The following is a 26,897-nucleotide window of genomic DNA, read 5'->3' as shown; positions in this document are numbered from 1 at the left end:
TAAATAGGAAAAGCTAATGGGTCCCAACTCTATTATTCAATTCTATGCGCAAAAGAATTAGCGTCCAAATTTTACGTGCGGAATGTAATTTTCTCACTTTCCGGTGTCATAGAAACGGGAAATTTGGCACGAGCATTGATTATGTCATAAATAGGAAAAGCTAATGGGTCCCAGCTTGATTATTCAATTCTAAGCGCCAAAGAATTAGCGTCCAAATTTTACGTACGGAATCTAATTTTCTCGCTTCCCAATGTCATAGAAACTTGAAATTTGGAACGAGCATTGATTATGTCATAATTAGGAAAATATAATGGGTCCCAACTCGATTATTCAATTCTAAGCGCCAAAGAATTAGCGTCCAAATTTTACGTACGGAATCTAATTTTCTCGCTTCCCAATGTCATAGAAACCTGAAATTTGGCATAAGCATTGATTATGTCATACATAGGTAAAGTTAATGGGTCCCAACTCGATTTTTCAATTCTAAGCGCCAAAGAATTAGCGTCCAAATTTTACGTACGGAATCTAATTTTCTCGCTTCCCAATGTCATAGAAACTTGAAATTTGGCATGAGCATTGATTATGTCATAAATAGGAAAAGTTAATAGGTCCCAACTCAATTATTCAATTCTAAGCGCAAAATAATTAGCGTCCAAATTTTACATACGGAATCTAATTCTCTCACTTCCTGATGTCATCTATTTATATAAAAAGGAATGTATGTCTGTCTGTCCTTTTTGCGCTACTACACCATTCATCCGATCGCCATGAAACTTTGGGAAGTTGTTGAGTACACTCCTGGGAAGATTACTGGCATAGTACAACTATCCTGCGAGCATCGTCGACAGTTATGCCCCCCAGACAAAGATCGTTTGATTTCCATCTCAAGCACAAAAGCAAAAGGCATTACGAGCAACGGGATGCGTGTTCAACTACAAAATGATGCATCCGCCGAACGTTTCGCAAGACAATTGCTGGATATTGAGAATGCTGAGGTAAAATGAAACCTGTGCTGTGATTGGTTGCAATTTCTTATACTGCTGAGGTAAAATGAAAGCTGTGCTCTGATTGGTTGCTATTTCTTATACTGCTGAGGTAACATGAAAGCTGTGCTGTGATTGGTTGCTATATATTATCCCGCTGAGGTAACATGAAAGCTGTGCTGTGATTGGTTGCTATATATTATACTGCTGAGGTAACATGAAAGCTGCTGTGCTGTGATTGGTTGTTATATATTATACCGCTGAGGTAACTTGAAAGCTGCGCTGTGATTGGTTGTTATCTAGATATATAAAAACGAATGTATGTATGTATGTCTGTCTTCGCGGCAACGCGCGACGGGTACGCTAGTCCATATATATAAAATTGAATGTATGCATGTCTGTCTGTCTGTTTGTCCTTTATGCGCTACTACACCATTCATCCAATCGCCATGAAATTTTGGGAAGTTGTTGAGTACACTCCTGGGAAGATGATAGGCATAGTACAACTATCCTATGTTAAATGGCGCATGTGGGCGCCCCCCCCCCCCACGTAGATCGTTCAATTTCCATCATCGCCACCAATTCTCTCACTTCCCGATGTCGTAGAAACATGAAATTTGGCATGAGGATTGATTATGTCATAAATAGGAAAAGTTAATAGGTCCCAACTCGATTATTCAATTCTAAGCGCCAAAGAATTAGCGTCCAAATTTTACGTACGGAATCTAATTTTCTCACTTCCCAAAGTCATAGAAACTTGACATTTGGCACGAGCACTGATTATTTCATAACTAGGAAAAGCTAATGGGTCCCAACTCAGTTATTAAATTCTAAGCGCAAAAGAATTAGCGTCCAAATTTTACGTACGGAATCTAATTCTCTCACTTCCCAATGTCATAGAAACTTGAAATTTGGCATAAGCATTGAATATGTCATAAATAGGAAAAGTTAATGGGTACCAACTCCATTTTTCAATTCTAAGCGCAAAAGAATTAGCGTCCAAATTTTACGTACGGAATCTAATTCTCTTACTTCCTGATGTCATAGAAACTTGAAATTTAGCACGAGCATTGATTATGTCATACATAGGAAAAGCTAATGGGTCCCAACTCAATTATTCAATTCTAAGCACCAAAGAATTAGCGTCCAAATTGTTCGTACGGAATCTAATTTTCTCACTTCCCAATGTCATAGAAACTTGAAATTTGGCACGAGCATGGAATATGTCATAAATAGGAAAAGCTAATGGGTCCCAACTCGATTATTCAATTCTAAGCACAAAAGAATTAGCGTCCAAATTTTACGTACGGAATCTAATTTTCTCACTTCCCAATGTAATTTGGCACGAGCATTGATTATATCATAAATATGAAAAGCTAATGGGTCCCAACCCGATTATTTATTTCTAAGCGCCAAAGAATTAGCGTCCAAATTTTACATACAGAATCTAATTCTCTCACTTCCCAATGTCATAGAAACTTGAAATTTAGCACGAGCATTGATTATGTCAAAAATAGGAAAAGCTAATTGGTCCCAACTCCATTATTCAATTCTAAGCGCCAAAGAATTAGCATCCAAATTTTACGTACGGAATCTAATTCTCTTACTTCCTGATGTCATAGAAACTTGAAATTTAGCACGAACATTGATTATGTCATAAATAGGAAAAGCTAATGGGTCCCAACTCGATTATTCAATTCTAAGCGCAAAAGAATTAGCGTCCAAATTTTACGTACAGAATCTAATTTTCTCACTTCCTGATGTCATCTATATATATATAAATGAATGTATGTCTGTCTGTCCTTTATGCATTACTACACTATTCATCCAATCGCCATGAGACTTTGGGAAGTTGCTGAGTATACTCCTGGGAAGGTTACTGGCATAGTACAACTATCCTACGATAGGTGGCACGCGTGCGAGAATCATCGACAGTTATGGCCCCCAGACAAAGATCGTTTGATTTCCATTTCAAGCACGAAAGCAAAAGGCATTATGAGCAACGGGAGGCGTGTTCAACTACAAAATGATGCATCTGCCGAACGTTTCGCAAGACAAAAGCTGGATATTGAGAATGCTGAGGTAAAATGAAAGCTGTGCTGTGATTGGTTGCTATTTCTTATACTGCTGAGGTAACATGAAAGCTGTGCTGTGATTGGTTGCTATATATTATACTGCTGAGGCAACATGAAAGCTGTGCTGTGATTGGTTGATACTTCTTATACTACTCAGGTTATATGAAAGCTGTGCTGTGATTGGTTGCTACTTCTTATGCTACTGAGGTTACATGAAAGTTGTGCTGTGATTGGTTGCTATATATTATACCGCTGAGGTAAAATGAATACTGCGCTGTGATTGGTTGCTATTTTTTATATTGCCAAGGCAGAATAAAAGTTGCGCTGTGATTGGTTGTTATTTCTCTTTCTGCTGAGGTAACATGAAAGCTGCGCTGTGATTGGGTGTTATATATTATACTGCTGAGGTAACATGAAAACTGCGCTGTGATTGGGTGTTATATATTATAAAGCTAAGGTAACATGTAAGCTGCGCTGCGATTGGTTGTTATCTAGATATATAAAAACGAATGTACGTATGTATGTCTGTCTTCGCAGCAACGCGCGACGGGTAAGCTAGTCCCTAATAAAAATCTAATGTTTAATATATATATATGTGTGTGTGTGTGTGTGTATATATATATATATATATATATATATATATATATATATATATATATATATGATAATTTAAAAAAACTGAAAAATGAGTTGGTCATTAAGGTACAAGCAGGCTTTTGTACTACTGGGTTTAAAGTGCAGATTATTAACATATATATCCCTTTGAGGACTTTAAATGAATGTAATTTTTGCCTTGCTAGCAGTGCAAAAAGATTGCTGCTAACAGCGCTATAAAGATAGCGTGAATGGGCTGCTTCCATCTACTTGAAGTAGTCTGTCCACACGATCGCAGGTGCGCACTATTTCACAAGGCTAATATACTCTCATGTCAACGCTTCTATAGGAACCTATTGGTTACTAATAGAAGCGCATTCTGTGCGCTTGTAGCACCGTGAAAATTATGTTCATCTGAATGAGCCCTGACTATGCGAGAAACCGTAGAAGCAGTAGCGATAGGAGGAGCTCAGATGCTGCGTGAACAATTTGTGGAAGGCGCAGCCACAGAAGAAGTCAAAAGATAGCTGCACATGCTATCTGTACAGAACACGGGTCACGCATTCCTAGACTTTAAGGAACTGGCCATATAGGTGCTAGGCAGAGAAGTCCAGACAGGGATTGACACAACGCCAGAGGACTCTCTCTATAGAGAAAAGAACATTCATCTACAGAATCCCTGAAGAATGTCCTGGTGCTACAAGCAGGTCACAGACAATCTAACGAGAAGGAGATCCTCAATATTATACAGAAGGACATTGCAGCAGTAGGCCATAGTGTATCCTCTCTCTGCAAAAAAATAGAAGAACTGGAGGCAAGATTAGACAGGCAAAAGGACTCAATAGTCCTACCACAGAAGAGGAATTCCCATCCAGCAAATATGTCAACCAGAATATGACCAAGTAGATCAGGCTCAGTTATCTGTAGGCATTACCAGAGGAGAGGACATACCAAAAAAGACTGTTGGCTGTTAAACGGATATCCCCCCAAGGCCAAGGATCGTCCCTCAGGGAAACCAAGAGTAGGTCCTGAAGTCCCCAGATGGTTCTCAAAGTATGTTGGACCCTGTACCTTTTCCTGTGCTACTGGATACAGGACCTCAGGTGACCACCATAAGCAGAGCCATATTTCAAAAGTATTGGTACAACCAAAATTAGTACAACCTTCTGAATAGGTTCTGAATATCATTGCTACCAATGGACAAAATATTCCCTTAGTAAACTAATGGGAGGCTATGGTGATGACCGGGAATGCCAAACTTAACTTTAAAACACGGGACTGAAACTATAATCTGGTGTCAAACTCGACCAGATCTCCAAGGAAGGGATTATCAAGCTCTGGTAGAGCCGCTTCAATTGGAAGAACATCCACGTATTATGGCAGCCCAGAGTGTAGTGAATATCTCAAAAAGAAGAGTGCCTATCCGCCTACTTAATATAGGAGAGTCTGCGGTACAGTTGAAGAAATATTATCCAGTGGCACAAATCTTACTCTTGCAAGCAGAAGATATCCTTACCCTCTCCAGAGCAGAGGTTCAACAGAGTACCCAGAGTCTTTACCACAGATATAGCCAACCTGAGATCCCTTGCTGGGCTGAATTACGAATTGGAAGTGCTAACATCCCTGCTACCAAGAAAGAAGGAGTAGTCAGAGGGGCTCCGAAATTTCATCAAGCCTTCAGTAAAAACCTGTTAGACTTTGGCCGAACTGAAGGTATCTGTCACTATATTCCAACAGGATCCCATTCACCCATTAGAGTAAAAAATACTGACTCATACCACCAGCCATGTATCAACCTGTAAAGAAACTAATGAAATAAATAAAAAGACACCAAGGTGATACAGGAGAGCCGTAGCCCGTGGGCAGCCGCACTGGTACTGGTGACGAAAAAAGATGGAGGAATTCGATTTTGTGTAAATTATAGAAAACTAAAGATCATCACACACAAGGATGCCTATTCTTTGCCCTGAATCGAAGAATCCCTCAGTGCTTTAGGGGCAGCAACTTACTTCTCCACTTTAGATTTGATTAGTGGATACTGGCAAGTACCTATGGCTCCAGAAGACAAAGAGAAAACAGCTTTTACTACCACAATGGGGATATACGAGTTCCAATCTATGCCCTTAAGCCTGTGTAATGCTCTTAGCACTTTTCAAAGACCCATGGAAAGATTCTTTGGGCATAAGAATTTAGAAACGGTGCTGCTATATCTGGATAATATCATTGTATACTTCAAGACTTACGAAAACCATCTGAAACACCTGGCTGAAGTTTTTGAGATACTAGTTTGCCATCACCTAAAGGTAAAACCATCCAGTGTCATCTGCTACAAATGAAACTACGATACTTAGGACATGTCGTGAGTGTGAAAGGAGTTAGGTCTGATCCAGAGAAGATTGCAGCAGTACAAGAATGGCCAATATCCAAAACTGGTAAACAAGTGAGGAGTTTCTTAGGATTCACAGAATACAGTTATCTGTATCCCAAGATTTATCCCCAATTTTGCCAGAATTGCAGAACTATTGCACAAACTGATCCGGGGAACATCAAAACAAAACTGCAGAAAAACCATCTACATCACATGGGAGAAAGAACAAGAAGCTTTCGAAATCCTGAAAAATAAGTTAATATCCCCTCCTGTCCTGGGATATCCTGATTACAACAAACCCTCTCTCATATGTGCTGTGACGGAAAAGTTCAAAGACTACTTGATCGCATCCACATTCATAGCTTACATAGACAGCCCTCTTGCACATTTAAAGTCTGCAAAATTGGAAGCTCTTGAACAGAGATGGACTTCACTGCTAGCAAACTTCAACTTTACTATCAAATATAGAACTGGAAAGACTAATGCCAATGCTGATGCACTATCCAGACAACCTGCATCAATAGATCACTCCAAGGAAGAAGATCATCACATAGAGACGACTGATTTTGGTTGCTACAATGAACAACAGAACGTAATCCAAACCACCGGTACTAATGAAGACAAACCTGTGGAAGTAAAACAGTGGATTGATCTTCAACTGAAAGTCGCACCTTAGGAGAACTCAGTCTGTTTTTGACTCATGGTACTGTAACTGTCAGAGTGAAAAATGGGAAAACAGATCCAGAGTTTCACCAGTTATGGCGACAAAGAAAAATACTCTTTGTAAAGAGAGGTATTTTGAGCAGAGGAACCATAGACCCTATCACCTATATGAAGATACACCAAATCCTAATTCCATGAAGAGATGCACATCTTGTACTAACAGCATACCATGACCAATCTGGGCACTTTGGAGTGCACAAAACAGAAAATACTTTCCAGAGAAGATTCTACTGGGTAGGAATAAGGAGAGATAGAGACATGGTGTTCAGAACAGGAAAGCTAGACGACAGTTGGGAAGCCATGCCTTACACCATAATAGGATTACCCTTTCCAGAAAAAGACCTGTATCGAATTGCTCAAAATGGAAGAGTCCCAAAAATGGTTTACCGAAACAAGCTAAAACTTTGTTTACTAGACTCAACCTTGGAAGACACGTAGGAAAAAGACGAAACTACACCAAACCCAATAAAGAGAACAGAAAGTATAGACACATTAATGAATTTGACAGCAACAACCCACTAGCATGGTATTTAAGTCTTACAATGACTTTGGTTGGACCAAGCCCATTGGATTACATCTCGGTAGTATCACTCAATGATAATGAAACTCCATTACCAAAAACGTATAGGTTTCCATATGTACAAAAGCACTAGCAAAGACTCCGAAAATGAGGCTGTCAACATCCCCAGATGTTCCCAAAGGAGTAACTTTGGAAAGCCTCCAATTTGTTTTGAAGATGAGGACTACTGAAAAACAAACAGACCAAAAGCCATATAAGAGACTTCTACCTTTGTAATTATTTAGTTAATTTGCTCAAGTATTTAAAACTCAAGAAGAGACTCAATAAAAGTTATTAGTAGACCCCCTGACAATAGAAAGAGCCCACAGAATCGGCCCACCGGGGGATGGGCGTAACAACAGAAACAGACCTCGCCCAGTGATAGCAAAATATATGCACTGGACAACAAGAGAAGCAATTCTACGAGCCTACAGACGACAAGGAGAACTAATAATACAAGGGACAAAGATCCTGCTGTTCCAAGACTTCTCGGTGGCAGTGTCACAAAAACGCAAACTGTTCACCCCGATCTGCCAAATCTTGCATGAACGAAACACACGCTTCCAACTACTGTATCCAGCAAAACTCCGGATACAAGACGGTAACAAATCCTTAATATTTAACACTCCGGAGGAAGCAAGAAGACATCTACATATGGAAGAAAATGAAGAACAGGGCTGAAACAGCCAGGAAAAGGGAACTGTTTCGTTGCTCCTTACAACAACCCTGATCCAAACACCGTGGATGTGGCACTTGCCACATGAAAGGCAAATTTAATGTTAACTGCTTACATGTTTATTACCAAGTTTCACATGTTTCTCATGTTGGTTTTCTTTTTGACCCATTTGACCTCTAGAAAAAGGACCAATAGGAAGATCGGAGAACCCCGCAGGCACGGCACGACCAGCACTCAGTCACACCCGCGGCTCGCTGGGACCGAGGGATGTGACAACGACAAAGAGGCAAAAGTAACGGTAATTATAACCAACACAAACATACCAACATGCCTATAGACACAGAAACAACTCACTATCAAACACCCACCACGATACAAACATTATCTTGGAATGTAGATGGACTAAACACGCCAATCAAACGAAAAAAAGTACTCACGCATCTGAAACGGTACAAACCAGACATAGTGTTTTTACAAGAAACACACTGGAAAAAGGAGGGGAGGGGCGAACTAAGAGCACCATGGATAGAAGCATGCTACACGGCCTCACACACATCAGCATCACGAGGAGTAGCCACCCTGATCAGGAAAAATATGCCACACACAATACTACAAAACATAGCTGATCCGCAGGGCAGATATCTGATAACAAGAATAAACCTGGACGAGCAAATTTATGCCTTGGTGAACATCTACGCTCCCAACACAAATCAATCAACATTCTACACCACATTAATAGAGCAGCTACAACCATATCTAAATGACAGAATAATCATGGGAGGAGATTTCAATAGTACACAAGATGAAACATTGGACAGAACAGGGCCATCCACCCAAACACTATCAACCACACACGCATTATTAACACTAAAAGAACAACTCTGCGTATGCGATCCATGGCGTCTCCTGAACCCAACCAATAAGGAATATACGTGCGGCTCCAACTCCTATCACTCATTCTCACGCATAGATTTCTTTTTAATCTCAAACAACATCTTTCAATATCACCACCAATCGGTAATACACCCAGTATCCCTTAGTGATCATGCGCCAATAGCAATGAGATTACAACTGACCGCACCGCGAAGACTAACCAAGATATGGCGTTTCCCCTCATATCTATGGGAGTCAGAAGATTTTAGAGCATACATAAAAATTAACTGGAATAACTATGCAGATGACAACAGGGCACACATAGACAATATAAATCTATTTTGGCAAGCCTCAAAGGCAGTAATGAGAGGACACGTCATAAACTATTTGTCTCACAGAAGGTTAAAATTCCAAACCGAATTCGATACACTACACCACTCCCTTCTGACAGCACAAAAAGAACATATGAACTCACGAAGCGATAACTCGTATCAAACCTTCACCACAGCAAAACACCTACTAAACACGTTTGTACACACCCATGAACACTGGCAAACCCAATTAACAAAAAACTAATTTTACAGATGGGGAAACAAGACAGGACGTCTGCTAGCTAACCTGACAAAACAAAGACAACCACATAAACCGATACTGACTTTAAGACACAACAATGGAGACAACCTCACAACGAAACAGGACGAGATAGCCCAAATATTACAAGAGTATTTCGAAGACCTATACAGAGCAGAGCCAACAGACATACAAGACTTAAACAACTTCCTAGACTCCGTAAACTTACCAAAATTAACTGAAGAACAAAAATCCTTACTAGACGCCGACATACAGGAAGAAGAAGTACGGGAGGCAATAGCGAAGGCACCAGGGGGAAAAACACCAGGCCCTGACGGATTCACGACAGAATACTACAAAATATTAACAATAGACATCGTGCCAATACTGACTCAACTCTACAACACAATATACACAAACGACATACAAACAGAAGATTTTGGAAACTCCAGAATGATCCTGCTCCCCAAACCAAACAAGGACACGGCAGACCCAAAATCCTACAGGCCAATAGCACTACTGAACTGCGACTACAAATTCCTATCCAAGATATTAGCCGACAGACTTCAGCAAATTCTTCCTTCCATACTAGACCCAGCACAGAAAGGCTTTACACAAGGGCAAAGTGCCATAAAAAACATCAGAGCCGCCATAGCGGCGACGGTCACACCACAAAACCCTGAAAGCCAGCCGACAATGTTGCTAAGTCTGGACGCAGAAAAAGCTTTTGACAAAATGGCCTGGCCATTCTTAAATACACTGCTGGAAAAACGGGGCTTCGGACAGACCTTTAGGAACTACATAGACAAAACACACACAAACACTACCACGACCCTCACAATAAATGGACTCAACACCCCCAGAATAGATCTATTTAGAGGGGCTAGACAGGGCTGCCCGCTCTCTCCGCTATTATTTAATTTATCAATTGACCCATTACTCAGATACTTAACACAGACATCACTCTTCACAGGAGCAAATTGCGGAGACATAAAAATAAAGACAGAAGCATTTGCAGACGATCTTCTTTTGGTGGTAAACAACCCAAGGGAAACACTAACACCTTTAATACAAAACATCGAGAGAATTGGTAAACTCTCGGGATACACTATAAACCTAGACAAAACAGAAGCCCAACTCCTCAGAGGACCGGCCAAACCCTCATGGGCGACGAAATATCCATTCAAATGGGAAATGCACGCCATACAATACCTGGGGATACAAATTACAAGAAACCCTTCTAAACTATATAACACAAACATAGAACCCCACATCAAAAAACTAGAGGCAACCCTGAACACGTGGAAAAATTTCACGATCTCTTTTCTGGGCAGGGCGAGCCTAATAAAAATGATAGAATTCCCACGCCTATTATATATTTTACACTCACTACCCATACTGCTAAAGTTAAAAGACGTAAAAAAAATAAAGTATCTATATAGGAAATTCATCTGGGGGGGAAAAAGACCGCATATCGCATTCAAAACACTGAACAAACATAGAGAAAACGGAGGAATCAACCTACCCAACATCTGAGACTATAACCTAGCAGCACAGGCGCAAATCATACACGGCTGGATCCACTCCAAGTCATATTTCACAAACAAATCTCTCGAGCAGGAAATGGCCGACCCAACAAGACTCCAGAATATACTCCACAGCCCATATACAGAACTCTCAGGAAAAATCAAAAAGAACCCCCTGATATTGACGGCCTGGAAGTCATGGAACAAGTTACGTAAAGACAGTCAAGCTTCACCACAAGTATCATTACACCTGTCACTAATGAATAACCCCAACTTTCAGGACGGTAACCCTTACAACATCTTTGCCGAATGGGAGGCTCAGGGAATAGATTCAATAGAAAAACTACTACACAAAAGGGAACGACGTATAATGACATATGATGAAAAGAAACAAAAATACCCTGAACTCCAAATTCCATTGTTCTCATACCTACAAGTCAGGCACTACATCACGGAACTTATACCAAAACTCCGAGAACTTGATTGGACACAGAGACACATGGATAACTAAAAAAACAGGACCATGGGGCATGATCTCCAAGCTGTATAGGGCAATAAGAAACATGAGCAAGATGACATAGACCTGGGGATAGGAAAGTGGGCCCTGGATAACCCAGACTTCACCCCAACACTGATAATGCAATCACTGACCTCAGCACACAGATACCTACCATCGGCAAGGTTTCTGAAGATGAGGCTACAAATTGCCCACAGGTCATACATAACCCCAAGCAGGGGATTTCATATAGGAACTTATGCCAATTCAAAATACTTCAAATATCAGGCACCTCATGCAAACCTATATCACAGCTTGTGGACATGCCCCGTAATACAGGCTTTCTGGACACGAATAAGCAAATATACAAAAACACACTTGACAAATTTCTGCCCACAAGAGCCAACATGGGCAATATTTGGCTACTTAGACCCTGAAACATACCGGTGCTCAAGAGGCGTAAAGAGACTATTACACTTCATAGCAGCGGCAGGTCTGAAAGCCATCTTACAAACATGGATCCAACCAACAGGGCCCCCATTCAGGCTGTTCTGGATAAACTAGCGTTCCTGTTCCAGATGGACTGGACAGAGACATCACTTTTTAAGGAAAAGATGGTACAAGCTTTCTTTGAAACATGGGGGAGCTTTATTCAATTACTACCACAAAGGGTAAAAGACAAACTGAGAGACTGCTTCTATTACACTTGTTGGTTCCAGGAACAAATGATAACAGGGGACATACCCATTTAGGGTGATACACCTAGGTCGTGCCGTAGCCATGTGAGGACTCCACGATTTTGAAGATCTTCAAGGTACAGGTCAGCAGACCAAAAAATATATATGGTCATAATGGGTCAAGAGTTTGAATTAATGTATGTAATTTACTTGTTTTAATGTTTGTTTGTTATGTTTAACACAAATAATATAAAAAGGCAGGCTATGACAGCACATCCATGTAAAGAGAAGATACCCAACAAATTCACTGTAATGCCAAGTGTTTGTCATGACCTGTTCAATAAAGACAAAGTTTAAAAAAAAAAAAAAGTTATTAGTAACATTCAAGTTTTAGTACCCTGAAGAACTATTCAGAGATTCCTTAACCCCAGTTCACAGTTCCTGATTATCTCCCACATCCTGTTTCTCATGACTTGTTACAGCCAGAACAAGCAACATGTTATGGACTGTGCACCCCAAGTTGTACCTGGGGACAATACCCTTAGCTAGTGGTATTAAGGCTGTCTATCAGGGTTCTTAGAGGGACTGCCTGAACCCTAGTTAGGTTTGTTGTTCCAACTACAACTAGCAGAACAAAGGTTCTAAAGAAGCTGAATCAAGAATAAAGAGTGAAATCTTTGATTTGTATGCCTGCATAACCCCAATTTTTGCTCCCACCAGGTGGATCGTATCAAGAATATTCAATTATGCCAAATGTTGTTATGCATAATGTTGCTGTTTAGGAAACTTCGGAAATGCATTACTTGATGATTGTGGGGAGAATATGTGTAGGGGCCCCATAGCTTTTTTGAAGTAGGTAGTTCCGTCCATCTTCAAATCCCTTGCTAACTTTAATTTCACAGGCATTTTGTGATTTTGTTTTTCTAGCCATCCACCTGCTCTATCTTCGAAGAAAAAAACTGCTGAGGAGGGCTGTTCTCAAACAAGGGGGAGATGTAATGGCCTGCAAAAAGGCACTACATAGGGCTGTTTAGCTATGGGGACCGATAATATAATAATTGACCCATAGGGGTTTAATCTGAGTTACACAGATGATGCAGGTAGCCTAGCAAGCAAATAGGTTGTGATTGGCTGCAGACAAACTGGTCATATGACAGAGGCTGTAAATAGCCGGACAATGGTCGCAGGAGGCAGAGTAGTGACAAGAAAGTGAAGCGCCAGAAAGAGAAGAGTAAGAGAAAAGAAAGCGCCAGGCAGGAGAGAGAAGTGGCAGAAAGGGAGAGAGCAGCAATAACAGCGAAAGCTGAACAAGCAGAAGCAACACAAAGAGAGAAAAGAAAGATAAATCAGCGAAATAGTAACAGAGAAAGAGAGGCAGCTTTGACAGTGAGTAGAGGAACAATAAAATATGTAAATATGAAGAGAGGGAGATAAAGAAATAAAGAGATGTAAATATGAAGAGGTATAGAGAAAAGAAATTCTGAGTAAGCTCCCAGGATATGAATGTGTTAGACACAAGTATCTTTAGCCTGGGTTCTTACACGCCGGAATCCCGGCGGAAATCTCGCAGTTTGGCCGCTCTGAAAAAACGTGAGATTTCCGCCAGGAAAGCGTTGCTTCAAAACCCGTGGAACTTAGCTGCGGGTTTTGAAGCAGCCTGGCCGCTCGCTTTTTCATTGCAGCCGACGCTCCCATAGAGGAGAGCATGGCCACAGTGGAATTTTTAAAAATGGAGTTTCCGCGGCAAATCCGCCCTGTGTGAATTTTCCAAAAATGCTCTGTAAAATCCAGATTTTTAAAATAAATAAATACCACACATATTGTCTTAAAATTACTAACAAAACAAATTACAATCCCAGAATCACTCGGATAAATGAAAGCATTAAAAGTTATTCCTATGTTAAGTTATACATGCTGCTTGACTAGGCTCTGGACAAACCGTAAGTTATAAATGTTTAGAATTTAGGCAACATGGCTTTTTACTCTCTATAGAGTTAAATTTACTGACTTACCTCAGTATCTCCTTCCTTGTGAAGAAAGTACAGTCCTGAAAATAAATATTGTATAATCACTTTTATTAGATCCAGAAATGTATTGAAATTAAATCAAGAGTTTATACTAACATAGTAACATAGTATGTAAGGCTGAATGAAGACAATGTCCATCTAGTCCAGCCTGTCTAGCCTCCTGTTTTGTTGATCCAGAGGAAGGCAAAAAACCCCAAGAGCACAAGCCAATTAGCCCTTTTGGGGAAAAAATTCCTTCCCGACTCCCTAATGGCAATCAGACTGTTCCCTGGATCAACCCCTAATAGTTCCTACCTGCCTGTATACCCGGATTGACAATTAACCTAAGATTTATAACCTATAATATCCTTCCACTCTAGAAAGACATCAAGTCCCCTTTTAAACTCCTCTAAGGATTTTGCCATCACTACGTCCTCAGGCAGAGAGTTCCACAGTCTAACTGCTCTTACAGTAAAGAACCCCTTTCTATGTTGGTGATGGAACCTGCTTTCCTCTAAACGTAGCGGGTGTCCTCTTGTTACCGTTGCAGTCCTGGGTATAAACAGATCCTGGGAGAGATCCTTGTATTGTCCCCTCATGTACTTATACATAGTTATTTGGTTGCCTCTTAACCTTCTTTTTTCCAGGGTGAATAATCCCAATTTTGATAGCCTCTCTGGGTATTCCAGTCCCGTCATTCGATGTATTAGTTTAGTTGCCCTTCTCTGAACCCCCTCCAACACCGTAACATCTTTCCTGAGCACCGGTGACCAGAACTGTACGCAGTATTCCATGTGAGGCCTGACAAGTGCCTTATATAGTGGGAGGATAATATTCTCATCCTTCACCCCTATACCTCTTTTAATGCATACCAAAACTTTATTTGCCTTTGCAGCAGCTGACTGGCATTGGTTACTCCAGTTTAGTCTATAGTCCACTAGTACCCCCAGGTCTTTTTCCATCTCCCTTTTCCCTAGCGGTACCCCATTAATTGAATATTGGTAACATCCATTCTTGCTGCCCATGTGCATAACCTTACATTTATCAACATTGAACTTCATTTGCCATTTTTCTGCCCAAGCCCCCAGTTTATCCAGGTCTGTTTGTAGCCGCACATTGTCCTCCGTTGCATTAATTATATTGTATAATTTTGTACTGCCTCTCAGTGTTCCAAGTTCCTGTAATGACAAGGTATTTAGGAAACCAAGGTATATAATCTGTAATATTCGTTTTTATACAGACATTGCAGAGTACAATTTGTCATTATAGGGAGTCAGTCTTATTTTAGCCCTATAAGCTAAGCCACACAGGGTAAAAATTTTTTATAAAAATGCTGCTTCCCTTTCAGTAAGCATGGTAACACACAGCATACAGGGGCCACACCGGCAGGCAGATCAGCTGGAATGTCAGTTTCTTACTTTAGAATCTGATGTTCAATGCAGCTTTCAAAGATGGCGCTGCTGTGCTACCTTCCCACAATGCTCTGCGCTCTCCCTCTTCTGTGTGCGCGCTCCGATGGCAGCAAGAGGCATGAAAAGGCAGGATTTCCTGGCCTCGCTCAGCTCCCGTCCTAGCCCCACCACGACAAGCCCACGACATGCCCATGACACGACCTCCTCTATTGATACAGTCTCTCCACCCAGGCCCCACCCCCTGCTGTACACTATACTTAGAGGGGGCGTGGCCAGGGGAGACTGTTATACACTCATGGTTCTGGATAAAATCCTACCATGCGAGTAAACAGCAGCACTGTGTATAGTGAATGGAGAGGGGCGGGGGAGAGCCGAGAGAGAAGTCTCCCGCACCCCCCCACCCTTCACTGTGAAACTAGGCTACCCACTTGACAGGCGCCCCCCACCACAAGTAATGCTGACAATCACCCTTCCCCCAGCACAAGTAACACAAACAGCCCCCCGACCGGGACCCCGCCCCCCCCCTCCCCTGACAGCAATAAGTTGTCAGCCCCCTCGACCCCGACTGGTTGTCAGCACCAGGACCCCAACAGGTTGTCAGCACCCCGACCCCGACTAGTTGTCAGCACCCTGACCGGTTGTCAGCACTCCAACCCCGTCCGGTTGTCAGCACCCCGACCAGTTGTCAGCACCCTGACCCCGACTGGTTGTAAGCACCCCTCCCACGGTGGCGACTAGTTGTCAGCACCCCTCCCCCGGCAGTGACTAGTTGTTAGCACCCCGACCCCGACTGGTTGTCAGCACCCCGACTGGTTGTCGGCACCCCCGGCAGCGACTGGTTGTCGTCACCCTCGGCGGCGACTAGTTGTCAGCACCCAGACCCCCAGTGGCCACTAGTTGTCAGCACCCCGGTGGCCACTAGTTGTCAGCACCCCGGTGGCCACTAGTTGCCAGCACCCCGACCCCCTGCTGTACACTATACTTAGAGGGGGCATGGCCAGAGGAGACTGTCTGTTATACACTCATGGTTCTGGATAAAATCCTACCATGAGAGTAAACAGCAGTACTGTGTATAGTGAATGGAGAGGGGCGGGGGAGAGCCGAGAGAACTCTCCTGCAACCCCCCCTCCCCCACTGTAAAACTAGGCTACCCACTCAACAGGTGCCCCCCACTACAAGTACCGCTGACAGCCACCCTTCCCCGACCACAAGTAACACAAACAGCCCCTCGACCCGGACCCCCCCTCCCCCGTGTTGTTGTCAGCACCCCTCCCCCGAGTGGTTGTCAACACCCCTCCCCTGAGTGGTTGTCAGCACCCCGACCCTGAGTGGTTGTCAGCACCCCGACCCCGACCGGTTGTCAGCTCCCCGACCCCGGTGGCGACTAGTTGTCAGCACCCTGCCGGCGACTACTAGTCAGCACCCGAACCCCGACTAGTTGTCAGCACCCCGACCCCGGTGGCAACTAGTTGTCAGCATCCCGGCGGTGACTAGTTGTCAGCACCCAAGCCCTGGTGGCGACTAGCTGTCAGCACCCGAGCCCCGGTGTCGGCGGAGACTAGTTGTCAGCACCCCTCTACCGGAGGTGACTGGTTGTCAGCACCCCTCACCCGCCGGCGACTAGTTGTCAGCACCCCGACTAGTTGTCAGCACCCCTCCCCTGGCGGCAACTAGTAGTCAGCACCCTGACCACCGGCGGCGACTACTTGTCAGCACCCCTCCCCCGGCGGCGACTAGTTTTCAGCACCCCGACCCTCGGTGGTGACTAGCTGTCAGCACCACGACCCCTGGCGCCGACTACTTGTCAGCACCCCTCATTCGGCGGTGACTACTTGTCAGCACCCCTCCCCCGGCAGCGACTAGTTGTCAGCACCCCTCCCCCGGCGGCAACTAGTTGTCAGCACCCCGACGCCCAGCGGCGATTTACTGTCAGCACTCCGACCCCCAGCGGTGACTAGCTGTCAGCACCCCTCCCCCGGCAGCGACTAGTTGTCAGCACCCCGACCCCTGGCGCCAACTACTTGTCAGCACCCCTCATCCGGCGGTGACTACTTGTCAGCACCCCTCCCCCGGCAGCGACTAGTTGTCAGCACCCCTCGCCCGGCGGCGACTAGTTGTCAGCACCCCGACGCCCAGCGGCGATTTACTGTCAGCACTCCGACCCCCAGCGGTGACTAGTTGTCAGCACCCTTCCCCCAGCAGCGACTAGTTGTCAGCACCCTGGCAGGGACTAGCTGTCAGCACCCTGACCCCCGGCGGCGACTAGCTCTCAGCACCTCGACCCCCCCCCCAGTGGCGACTAGTAGTCAGCACCCCAACCCTGACGGCGACTAGCTGTCAGCACCCCGAGCCCCCCCTCCCCCTGCGCAGCAACTAGCTGTCAGCACCCTGACCCCCGGTGGCAACTAGTTGTCAGCACCCCTCCCCCGGCGGTGACTAGTTGTCAGCACCCCGACGCCCGTGCCTCCTAGTTGTCAGCACCCCAACACCCGGCGGCGACTTACTGTCAGCACCCCGACCCCCGGCGGCGACTAGCCGTCAGTACTCCACCGCAACAAGTCTATGTGACAGCACACCCCACCGCGACAAGTCTATGTGACAGCCCACTCCTTCGTGACAAGCCTATGTGACAGCACACCCCACCGCGACAAGTCTATGTGACAGCCCACTCCTTCGTGACAAGCCTATGTGACAGCACACCCCACCACGACAAGTCTATGTGACAGCACACTCCACAGCGACAAGTCTATGTGACAGGACACTCCACAGCAACAAGTCTATGTGACAGCACACCCCACCATGACAAGTCTATGTGACAGCACCCCAACCCCTGGCAAGAAGTCTATGTGACAGCACCCAACAGTTACAAGTCTATGTGACAGCACACCCCACCGCAACAAGTCCATGTGACAGCACACTCCACAGCGACAAGTCTATGTGACAGGACACTCCACCGCGACAAGTCTATGTGAGAGCACCCCGATCCCCGGCAAGAAGTCAATGTGACAGCACACTCCACTGCGACAACTCTATGTGACTGCACCCCCCCCCCCCCCCCGTGACAAGTCTATGTGACAGAACCCCGACTCCGGCAAGAAGTGTATGTGACAGCACCCAACAGTGACAAGTCTATGTGACAGCACACCCGACTGCGACAAGTCTATGTGACAGCACACCCCACCGCGACAAGTCTATGTGACAGCCCACTCCTCCGTGACAAGCCTATGTGACAACACACCCCACCACGACAAGTCTATGTGACAGCACACTCCACAGCGACAAGTCTATGTGACAGGATACTCCACAGCGACAAGTTTATGTGACAGCACACCCCACCATGACAAGTCTATGTGACAGCACCCTGGCCCCTGGCAAGAAGTCTATGTGACAGCACCCAACAGTTACAAGTCTATGTGACAGCACACCCCACCGCAACAAGTCCATGTGACAGCACACTCTACAGCGACAAGTCTATGTGACAGGACACTCCACCGCGACAAGTCTATGTGAGAGCACCCCGATCCCCGGCAAGAAGTCAATGTGACAGGATACTCCACAGCGACAAGTCTATGTGACTGCACCCCAACCCCGGCAAGAAGTCTATGTGACAGCATCCAACAGTTACAAGTCTATGTGACAGCACACCCCACCGCAATAAGTCCATGTGACAGCACACTCCACAGCGACAAGTCTATGTGACAGGACACTCCACCGCGACAATTCTATGTGAGAGCACCCCGATCCCCGGCAAGAAGTCCATGTGACAGCACACTCTACAGCTTATTAAGTCTCTATATTGCTCTGAAATTAGAACATCATATATGTTCACCATTAACCCCTTGAGGTGCACTCCCGGAAATTTTCCGGGAGGAGCTCCACTGCCCATAGAGATATAGCCCAGAAGATTTCCGGGCTATGTATCACTATGGAAGCTGCAGAGCACAATGCCACAAGCTGTGGCATTGTGCTCTGCCTGCACAGTCCCTCATAAAACAGTTCAGGACTTTGAAAAACAGAAGCTGGAAGATATTGACGATCTGCCAGCAATCTCCCGCTTCTGAATGCAAAACTCCTGCACTGCTTTGTTTACAGGTTGCCATAGAGACCATCGGCTTGTCAGAAGCAAGCTGATGGTCTCTGTGGCAGGGAGAGCTGGTGCTTGGCTGTCAGAGGATAGCCGGGCACCAGCTCTTACAGCAGAGATCAGAGAAAACCTCCAAACTCTGCTGTGTTAACCCTTGTGACAAGTCTATGTGACAGCACCCCGACTCCGGCAAGAAGTCTATGTGACAGCATCCAACAGTGACAAGTCTATGTGACAGCACACCCGACTGCGACAAGTCTATGTGACAGCACACTCCACAGCGACAAGTCCATGTGACAGCACACTCTACAGCGACAAGTCTATGTGACAGGACACTCCACCGCGACAAGTCTATGTGAGAGCACCCTGACCCCTGGCAAGAAGTCTATGTGACAGCACCCAACAGTTACAAGTCTATGTGACAGCACACCCCACCGCAACAAGTCCATGTGACAGCACACTCTACAGCGACAAGTCTATGTGACAGGACACTCCACCGCGACAAGTCTATGTGAGAGCACCCTGATCCCCGGCAAGAAGTCAATGTGACAGGATAGTCCACAGCGACAAGTCTATGTGACTGCACCCCAACCCCGGCAAGAAGTCTATGTGACAGCACCCAACAGTTACAAGTCTATGTGACAGCACACCCCACTGCAACAAGTCCATGTGACAGCACACTCCACAGCGACAAGTCTATGTGACAGGACACTCCACCGCGACAAGTCTATGTGAGAGCACCCCGATCCCCAGCAAGAAGTCAATGTGACAGGATACTCCACAGCGACAAGTCTATGTGACTGCACCCCAACCCCGGCAAGAAGTCTATGTGACAGCACCCAACAGTTACAAGTCTATGTGACAGCACACCCCACCGCAACAAGTCCATGTGACAGCACACTCTACAGCGACAAGTCTATGTGACAGGACACTCCACCGCGACAAGTCTATGTGAGAGCACCCCCGATCCCCGGCAAGAAGTCAATGTGACAGCACACTCTGCTGTGACATCTCTATGTGACTGCACACCCCCCCCCCCCCCCCCGTGACAAGTCTATGTGACAGCACCCCGACTCCGGCAAGAAGTCTATGTGACAGCACCCAACAGTGACAAGTCTATGTGACAGCACACCCGACTGCGACAAGTCTATGTGACAGCACACTCCACCGCGAAAAGTCTATGTGACAGGACACTACACAGTGAAAAGTCTATTTGACAAGACACTCCACAGCGACCAGTCTATGTGACAGGACACCCCACCGCGACCAGTCTATGTGACAGGACACCCCACCGCGACCAGTCTATGTGACAGGACACCCCACCGCGACCAGTCTATGTGACAGCACACCCCACCGCGACAAGTCTATGTGACAGCACACCCCACTGTGACAAGTCTAAGTGACAACACACTCCATCGCGACAAGTCTATGTGACAGCACACCCCACTGTGACAAGTCTATGTGACAGCACCCCGACCTCCGGCAAGAAGTCTATGTGTCAGCACCCAACAGTGAAGAGTCTATGTGATAGCACACCCAACCGCGACAAGTCTATGTGAGAGCACCCTGACCCCGGCAAGAAGTCTATGTGACAGCACCCAACAGTGACAAGTCTATGTGACAGCACACCCCACCACGACAAGTCTATGTGACAGCACACTCCACCACGACAAGTCTATGTGACAGCACCCTGACCCGGCAAGTCTGTGTGACAGCACCCCGACCCCGGCAAAAAGTCTATGTGACAGCACCCAACAGTGACAAGTCTATGTGACAGCACTCCACAGCGACAAGTCTATGTGACAGGACACTCCACAATGATAAGTCTATGTGAGAGCACCCTGATCCCTGGCAAGAAGTCTATGTGACAGCACCCAACAGTTACATGTCTATGTGACAGCACCTAACAGTTACAAGTCTATGTGACAGCACACCCCCGACTGCGACAAGTCTATGTGACAGCACCCCGACCCATGGCAAGAAATCTATGTGACAGCAGCCAACAGTTATATGTCTACGTGACAGCACCCAACAGTTACAAGTCTATGTGACAGCACACCCGACTGCGACAAGTCTATGTGACAGCACCCCGACCCATGGCAAGAAATCTATGTGACAGCACCCAACAGTTACATGTCTATGTGACAGCACCCAACAGTTTCAAGTCTATGTGATAGCACACCCCACCGCGACAAGTCTATGTGAGAGCACCCCGACCCTGGGCAAGAAGTCTATGTGACAGCACACTCCACCGCGACAAGTCTATGTGACAGGACACTCCACCGCGACAAGTCTATGTGACAGGACACTCCACAGCGACAAGTCTATGTGACAGCACACTCCACAGTGACAAGTCTATGTAACAGGACACTCCACAGCGACAAGTTTATATGACAGGACACACCACAGCAACAAGTCTATGTGACAGGACACTCCACAGCGACAAGTCTATGTGACAGGACACTCCACAGCGACAAGTCTATGTGACAGGACACTCCACAGTGACCAGTTTATGTGACAGGATACTCCACAGCAACAAGTCTATGTGACAGCACACCCACCACGACAAGTCTATGTGACAGCGCCCCGACCCCGGCAAGAATCTATGTGTCGGCACCCCACGGCCAAAAGTCTATGTGGCGGCACCACACGGCCAAAAGTCTATGTGTCGGCACCCAACGGCCAAAAGTCTATGTGTCAGCACCCAACGGCCAAAAGTCTATGTGTCAGCACCCGACGGCCAAAAGTCTATGTGTCGGCACCCCACGGCCAAAAGTCTATGTGTCGGCATCCCACGGCCAAAAGTCTATGTGTCGGCACCCTACGGCCAAAAGTCTATGTGACAGCACTCCCACTGCAAAAAGTCTATGTAACAGCACCCCCGGCGACAAGTCTATGTGTAAGAACACCCTCCTCACCACCCGCAGGACCAGTGACAGCCATGGCATCTCCACCCCCCAGACAGGTGTAATGCTGCCCCCCTCGTGCCAAGTGACATGCATGCACCTGCCCCCTTCCCCTGACCAGTGCGAGCCCGGCACCCCCCCCCCCCTTCCGACCAGTGAGAGCCCGACACTCCCCCTTTTCCACTCAAATTCTTACCTTTCAGCTGATGATTCAGCTGCCGCGCATCCCCTGCAGGCAGACCTGGGCTTCCTGAAGCAGCGCGCGATCCTGGCAGAAGATCTACTGCGCATGCGCGGAGCAGAAGAAGCGCGTCCCCGTCCCATCAAGACCTGGAGCCGGCCCGACCAGAAGAGGAGAAGATTTGTCGTATCCAAGGACGACCAGAGGAGCAACACGGGGGGGCGGGGTGAGGTAGATCACCCGTGCAGTCTGGGAATGTAAGCTTTATACTACTCTTCCCCGTCGTTCTCTCGATGTGAGAGCCAAAAGCCACTGTTTAGTATATTGAGCGGTTCTCCCATTTTAAAATTAGAACAGGCAAACTACTTACGGTAGCAACGGCACTCAATTAATAGTACTCGCATGTGCTATTTTTGAAACGTGAGTATTTTGCACGGCTACAATTCCTGCATCTGAACGCTTCTATAGGAAAGAATTGTTTCCTATAGAAGCGCTTTCTGTGCACTTTTAACCAGAACACTTGACAAAGGCTGCTGTGACTGCCGAAACGTCGCATGTCAGTTTGGTTTTTTTTTGGAAATAAACTTGACTTTTGGAATTTGGAAAGTCTTCTATGGATTCCTACTTTGTGCTGCTCCTTTATCATTGAGGTCTAACCAGAATGCTCAAAGTGCCTGTGTGGAATAGCCCTTTTGGAATGTGATTTCCATAGAAACTGGGGAAGTCTGGATCAGTTAGGATTCGTATGAATAAAAGCAATCAAAGTGCTGTCATTCTCAAATTAATGCGATAACACACAAAACAAACAAGTAGAAAACACATTATGATTTCACAAAGAATTGTGAAATTACAACCACTATCACAGTTGTCTAACTTAGCTCAGTTGCATTATGTCTGTAGATTGGAGATGAGCGAACGTACTCGTCCGAGCTTGATGCTCGGGCGAATATTAGGGTGTTCGGGATACTCGTTACTCTTAACGAGCACCACGCGGTGTTCGGGTTACTTTCACTTTCATCTCTGAGACGTTAGCGCGCTTTTCTGGCCAATTGAAAGACAGGGAAGGCATTACAACTTCCCCCTGTGACGTTCAAGCCCTATACCACCCCCCCTGCTGTGAGTGGCTGGCGAGATCAGATGTCACCCGAGTATAAAAATCGGCCCCTCCCGCGGCTCGCCTCAGATGCGTTGTGAGTTAGCTGAGGGAAAGTGCTGTTGTGTTGGAGCTGCTGTAGGGAGAGTGTTAGGAGTGAGTGTAGGCTTCAAAAACCCCAACGGTCCTTCTTAGGGCCACATCTAACCGTGTGCAGTACTGTGGAGGGTGCTGTTAGCAGTGTTGCACAATTATTTTTTTTTCAAAATCGGCTGTGCAGAGCATTGCGCCCTGCAGTAATACTACAGGGACAGAAGTGGTGGTTAGGCAGGGAGAGTGTTAGGAGTGAGTATAGGCTTCAAGAACCCCAACGGTCCTTCTTAGGGCCACATTTAACCGTGTGCAGTACTGTGCAGGCTGCTGTTAGCAGTGTTGCATTTTTATTTTTTTTTTCAAAATCGGCTGTGCAGAGCATTGCGCCCTGCAGTAATACTACAGGGACAGAATTGTGTAGGCAGGGCCAGAAGACATATATTATTGATTGAATATAGTCAGTGGGCCTTTTCTTTAAAAAAAAAAAGGGAAAAATTCTATTTGGCCTGGCTCTGACAGTCCTCAGCGTTCTGGGTACGTGTGTGGTGGGCGGAGAACGTAAAGAAATCATACGCAGCCAGCTACGTTTAACAGCAGGCTTGCGCCAATTTATTTTCTGCCTGGGAAAAATCACCGCTCTGCTGCACTTCATATAACACTGCAGTTCTGTGGAACACATTTCTTATCTGATTGAATATAGTCAGTGGGCCTTCCCTTTAAGAAAAAAAAGGGAAACATTCTATTTGGCCTGCCTCTGACAGTCCTCAGCGTTCTGGGTACGTGTGTGGTGGGTGGAGAACGTAAAGAAATCATACGCAGCCAGCTACGCTTAACAGCAGGCTTGCGCCAATTTATTTCCTGCCTGGGAAAAATCACCGCTCTGCTGCACTTCATATAACACTGCAGTTCTGTGGAACACATTTCTTATCTGATTGAATATAGTCAGTGGGCCTTCCCTTTAAAAAAAAAAGGGAAACATTCTATTTGGCCTGCAGGCTTGCGCCAATTTATTTCCTGGCTGGGAAATCACTGGTAATACAGCATGCTGCGGGGTAGGGGTAGGCCTAGAGGACGTGGACGTGGCCGAGGACGCGTAGGCCCAAGTGAGGGTGTGGGCACAGGCTGAGCTCCTGATGAAGGTGTATCGCAGCCGACTGCTGCGCGATTAGGAGAGAGGCACGTTTCTGGCGTCCCCACATTCATCGCCCAATTAATGGGTCCACGCGGGAGACCTTTATTAGAAAATTAGCAGTGTGAGCAGGTCCTGTCGTGGATGGCAGAAAGTGCTTCGAGCAAGCTATCATCCACCCACAGTTCTGCGCCGTCCAGTGCTGCAAATCCGAATCCTCTGGCTGCTGCTCCTCCTTCCTCCCAGCCTCCTCACTCCACTACAATGACACATGCTCAGGAGCGGGAAGACTCCCAGAAACTGTTCTCGGGCCCCTGCTCAGATTGGGCAGCAGTGGTTCCTCTCCCACCAGAGGAGTTTATCGTCACTGATGCCCAACCATTGGAAAGTTCCCGGGGTCCGGGGGATGAGGCTGGGGACTTCCGGCAACTGTCTCAAGACCTTTCAGTGGGTGAGGAGGACGATGACGATGAGACACAGTTGTCTTGCAGTGAGGTAGTAGTAAGGGCAGTAAGTCCGAGGGAGGAGCGCACAGAGGATTCGGAGGAAGAGCAGCAGGACAATGAGGTGACTGACCCCACCTGGTGTGCAACGCCTACTCAGGACAGGTCTTCAGAGGGGGAGGCAAGGGCAGCAGCAGGGCAGGTTGCAAGAGGCAGTGCGGTGTCCAGGGGTAGAGGCAGGGCCAGACCGAATAATCCACCAACTGTTTCCCAAAGCGCACCCTCGCGCCATGCCACCCTGCAGAGGCCAAGGTGCTCTAAGGTCTGGCAGTTTTTCACAGAAACGCCTGACGACCGACGAACAGTGGTGTGCAACCTTTGTCGCGCCAAGATCAGCCGGGGAGCCACCACCACCAGCATGCGCAGACATATGATGGCCAAGCACCCCACAAGGTGGGACGAAGGCCGTTCACCGCCTCCGGTTTGCACCGCTGCCTCTCCCCCTGTGCCCCAACCTGCCACTGAGATCCACCCCCCTCTCAGGACACAGGCACTACCGTCTCCTGGCCTGCACCCACACCCTCACCTCCGCTGTCCTCGGCCCCATCCACCAATGTCTCACACCGCACCGTCCAGCCGTCACTAGCGCAAGTGTTGGAGCGCAAGCGCAAGTACGCTGCCACGCACCCGCACGCTCAAGCGTTAACCGTCCACATAGCCAAATTTATCAGCCTTGAGATGCTGCCGTATAGGGTTGTGGAAACGGAGTCCTTCAAAAGTATGATGGCGGCGGCGGCCCCGCGCTACTCAGTTCCCAGTCGCCACTACTTTTCCCGATGTGCCATCCCAGCCCTGCACGACCACGTCTCCCGCAACATTGTACGCGCCCTCACCAATGCGGTTAGTGGCAAGGTCCACTTAACAACGGACACGTGGACAAGCACAGGCGGGCAGGGCCACTACATCTCCCTGACGGCACATTGGGTGAATTTAGTGGAGGCTGGGACAGAGTCAGAGCCTGGGACCGCTCACGTCCTACCCACCCCCAGAATTGCGGGCCCCAGCTCGGTGGTGGTATGTTCGGGGGTGTATGCTTCCTCCACTAAAGCACCCTCCTCCTCCTCCTCCTCCTCCTCAACCTCTGTCTCGCAATCTAGATGTGTCAGCAGCAGCAGGACGTCGCCAGCAGTCGGTGTCGCGCGGCGTGGTAGCACAGCGGTGGGCAAGCGTCAGCAGGCCGTGCTGAAACTACTCAGCTTAGGAGAGAAGAGGCACACGGCCCACGAACTGCTGCGGGGTCTAACAGAGCAGACCGACCGTTGGCTTGCGCCGCTGAGCCTCCAACCGGGCATGGTCGTGTGTGACAACGGCCGTAACCTGGTGGCGGCTCTGCAGCTCGGCAGCCTCACGCACGTGCCATGCCTGGCCCA

General features: G+C 46.7%; 1 protein-coding gene across 1 annotated transcript in view; it reads right to left on the bottom strand.

Annotated features, from left to right (window-relative positions):
• LOC136628971 (calcium and integrin-binding family member 3-like) overlaps nt 1-26,897 on the bottom strand; it is a 208,066-nt gene that overhangs the window by 169,210 nt on the left and 11,959 nt on the right. Inside the window, exon 2 of the mRNA XM_066605044.1 lies at nt 14,133-14,167. Within this exon, the coding sequence (XP_066461141.1) occupies nt 14,133-14,167 (35 nt within the window). The remainder of the gene's footprint in view (nt 1-14,132; nt 14,168-26,897) is intronic.

Source organism: Eleutherodactylus coqui, chromosome 5 (assembly GCF_035609145.1).
Source record: "Eleutherodactylus coqui strain aEleCoq1 chromosome 5, aEleCoq1.hap1, whole genome shotgun sequence".
In the NCBI taxonomy this organism is placed as follows: Eukaryota; Metazoa; Chordata; class Amphibia; order Anura; family Eleutherodactylidae; genus Eleutherodactylus; species Eleutherodactylus coqui.
This window is presented reverse-complemented; position numbering and strand designations above follow the sequence as displayed.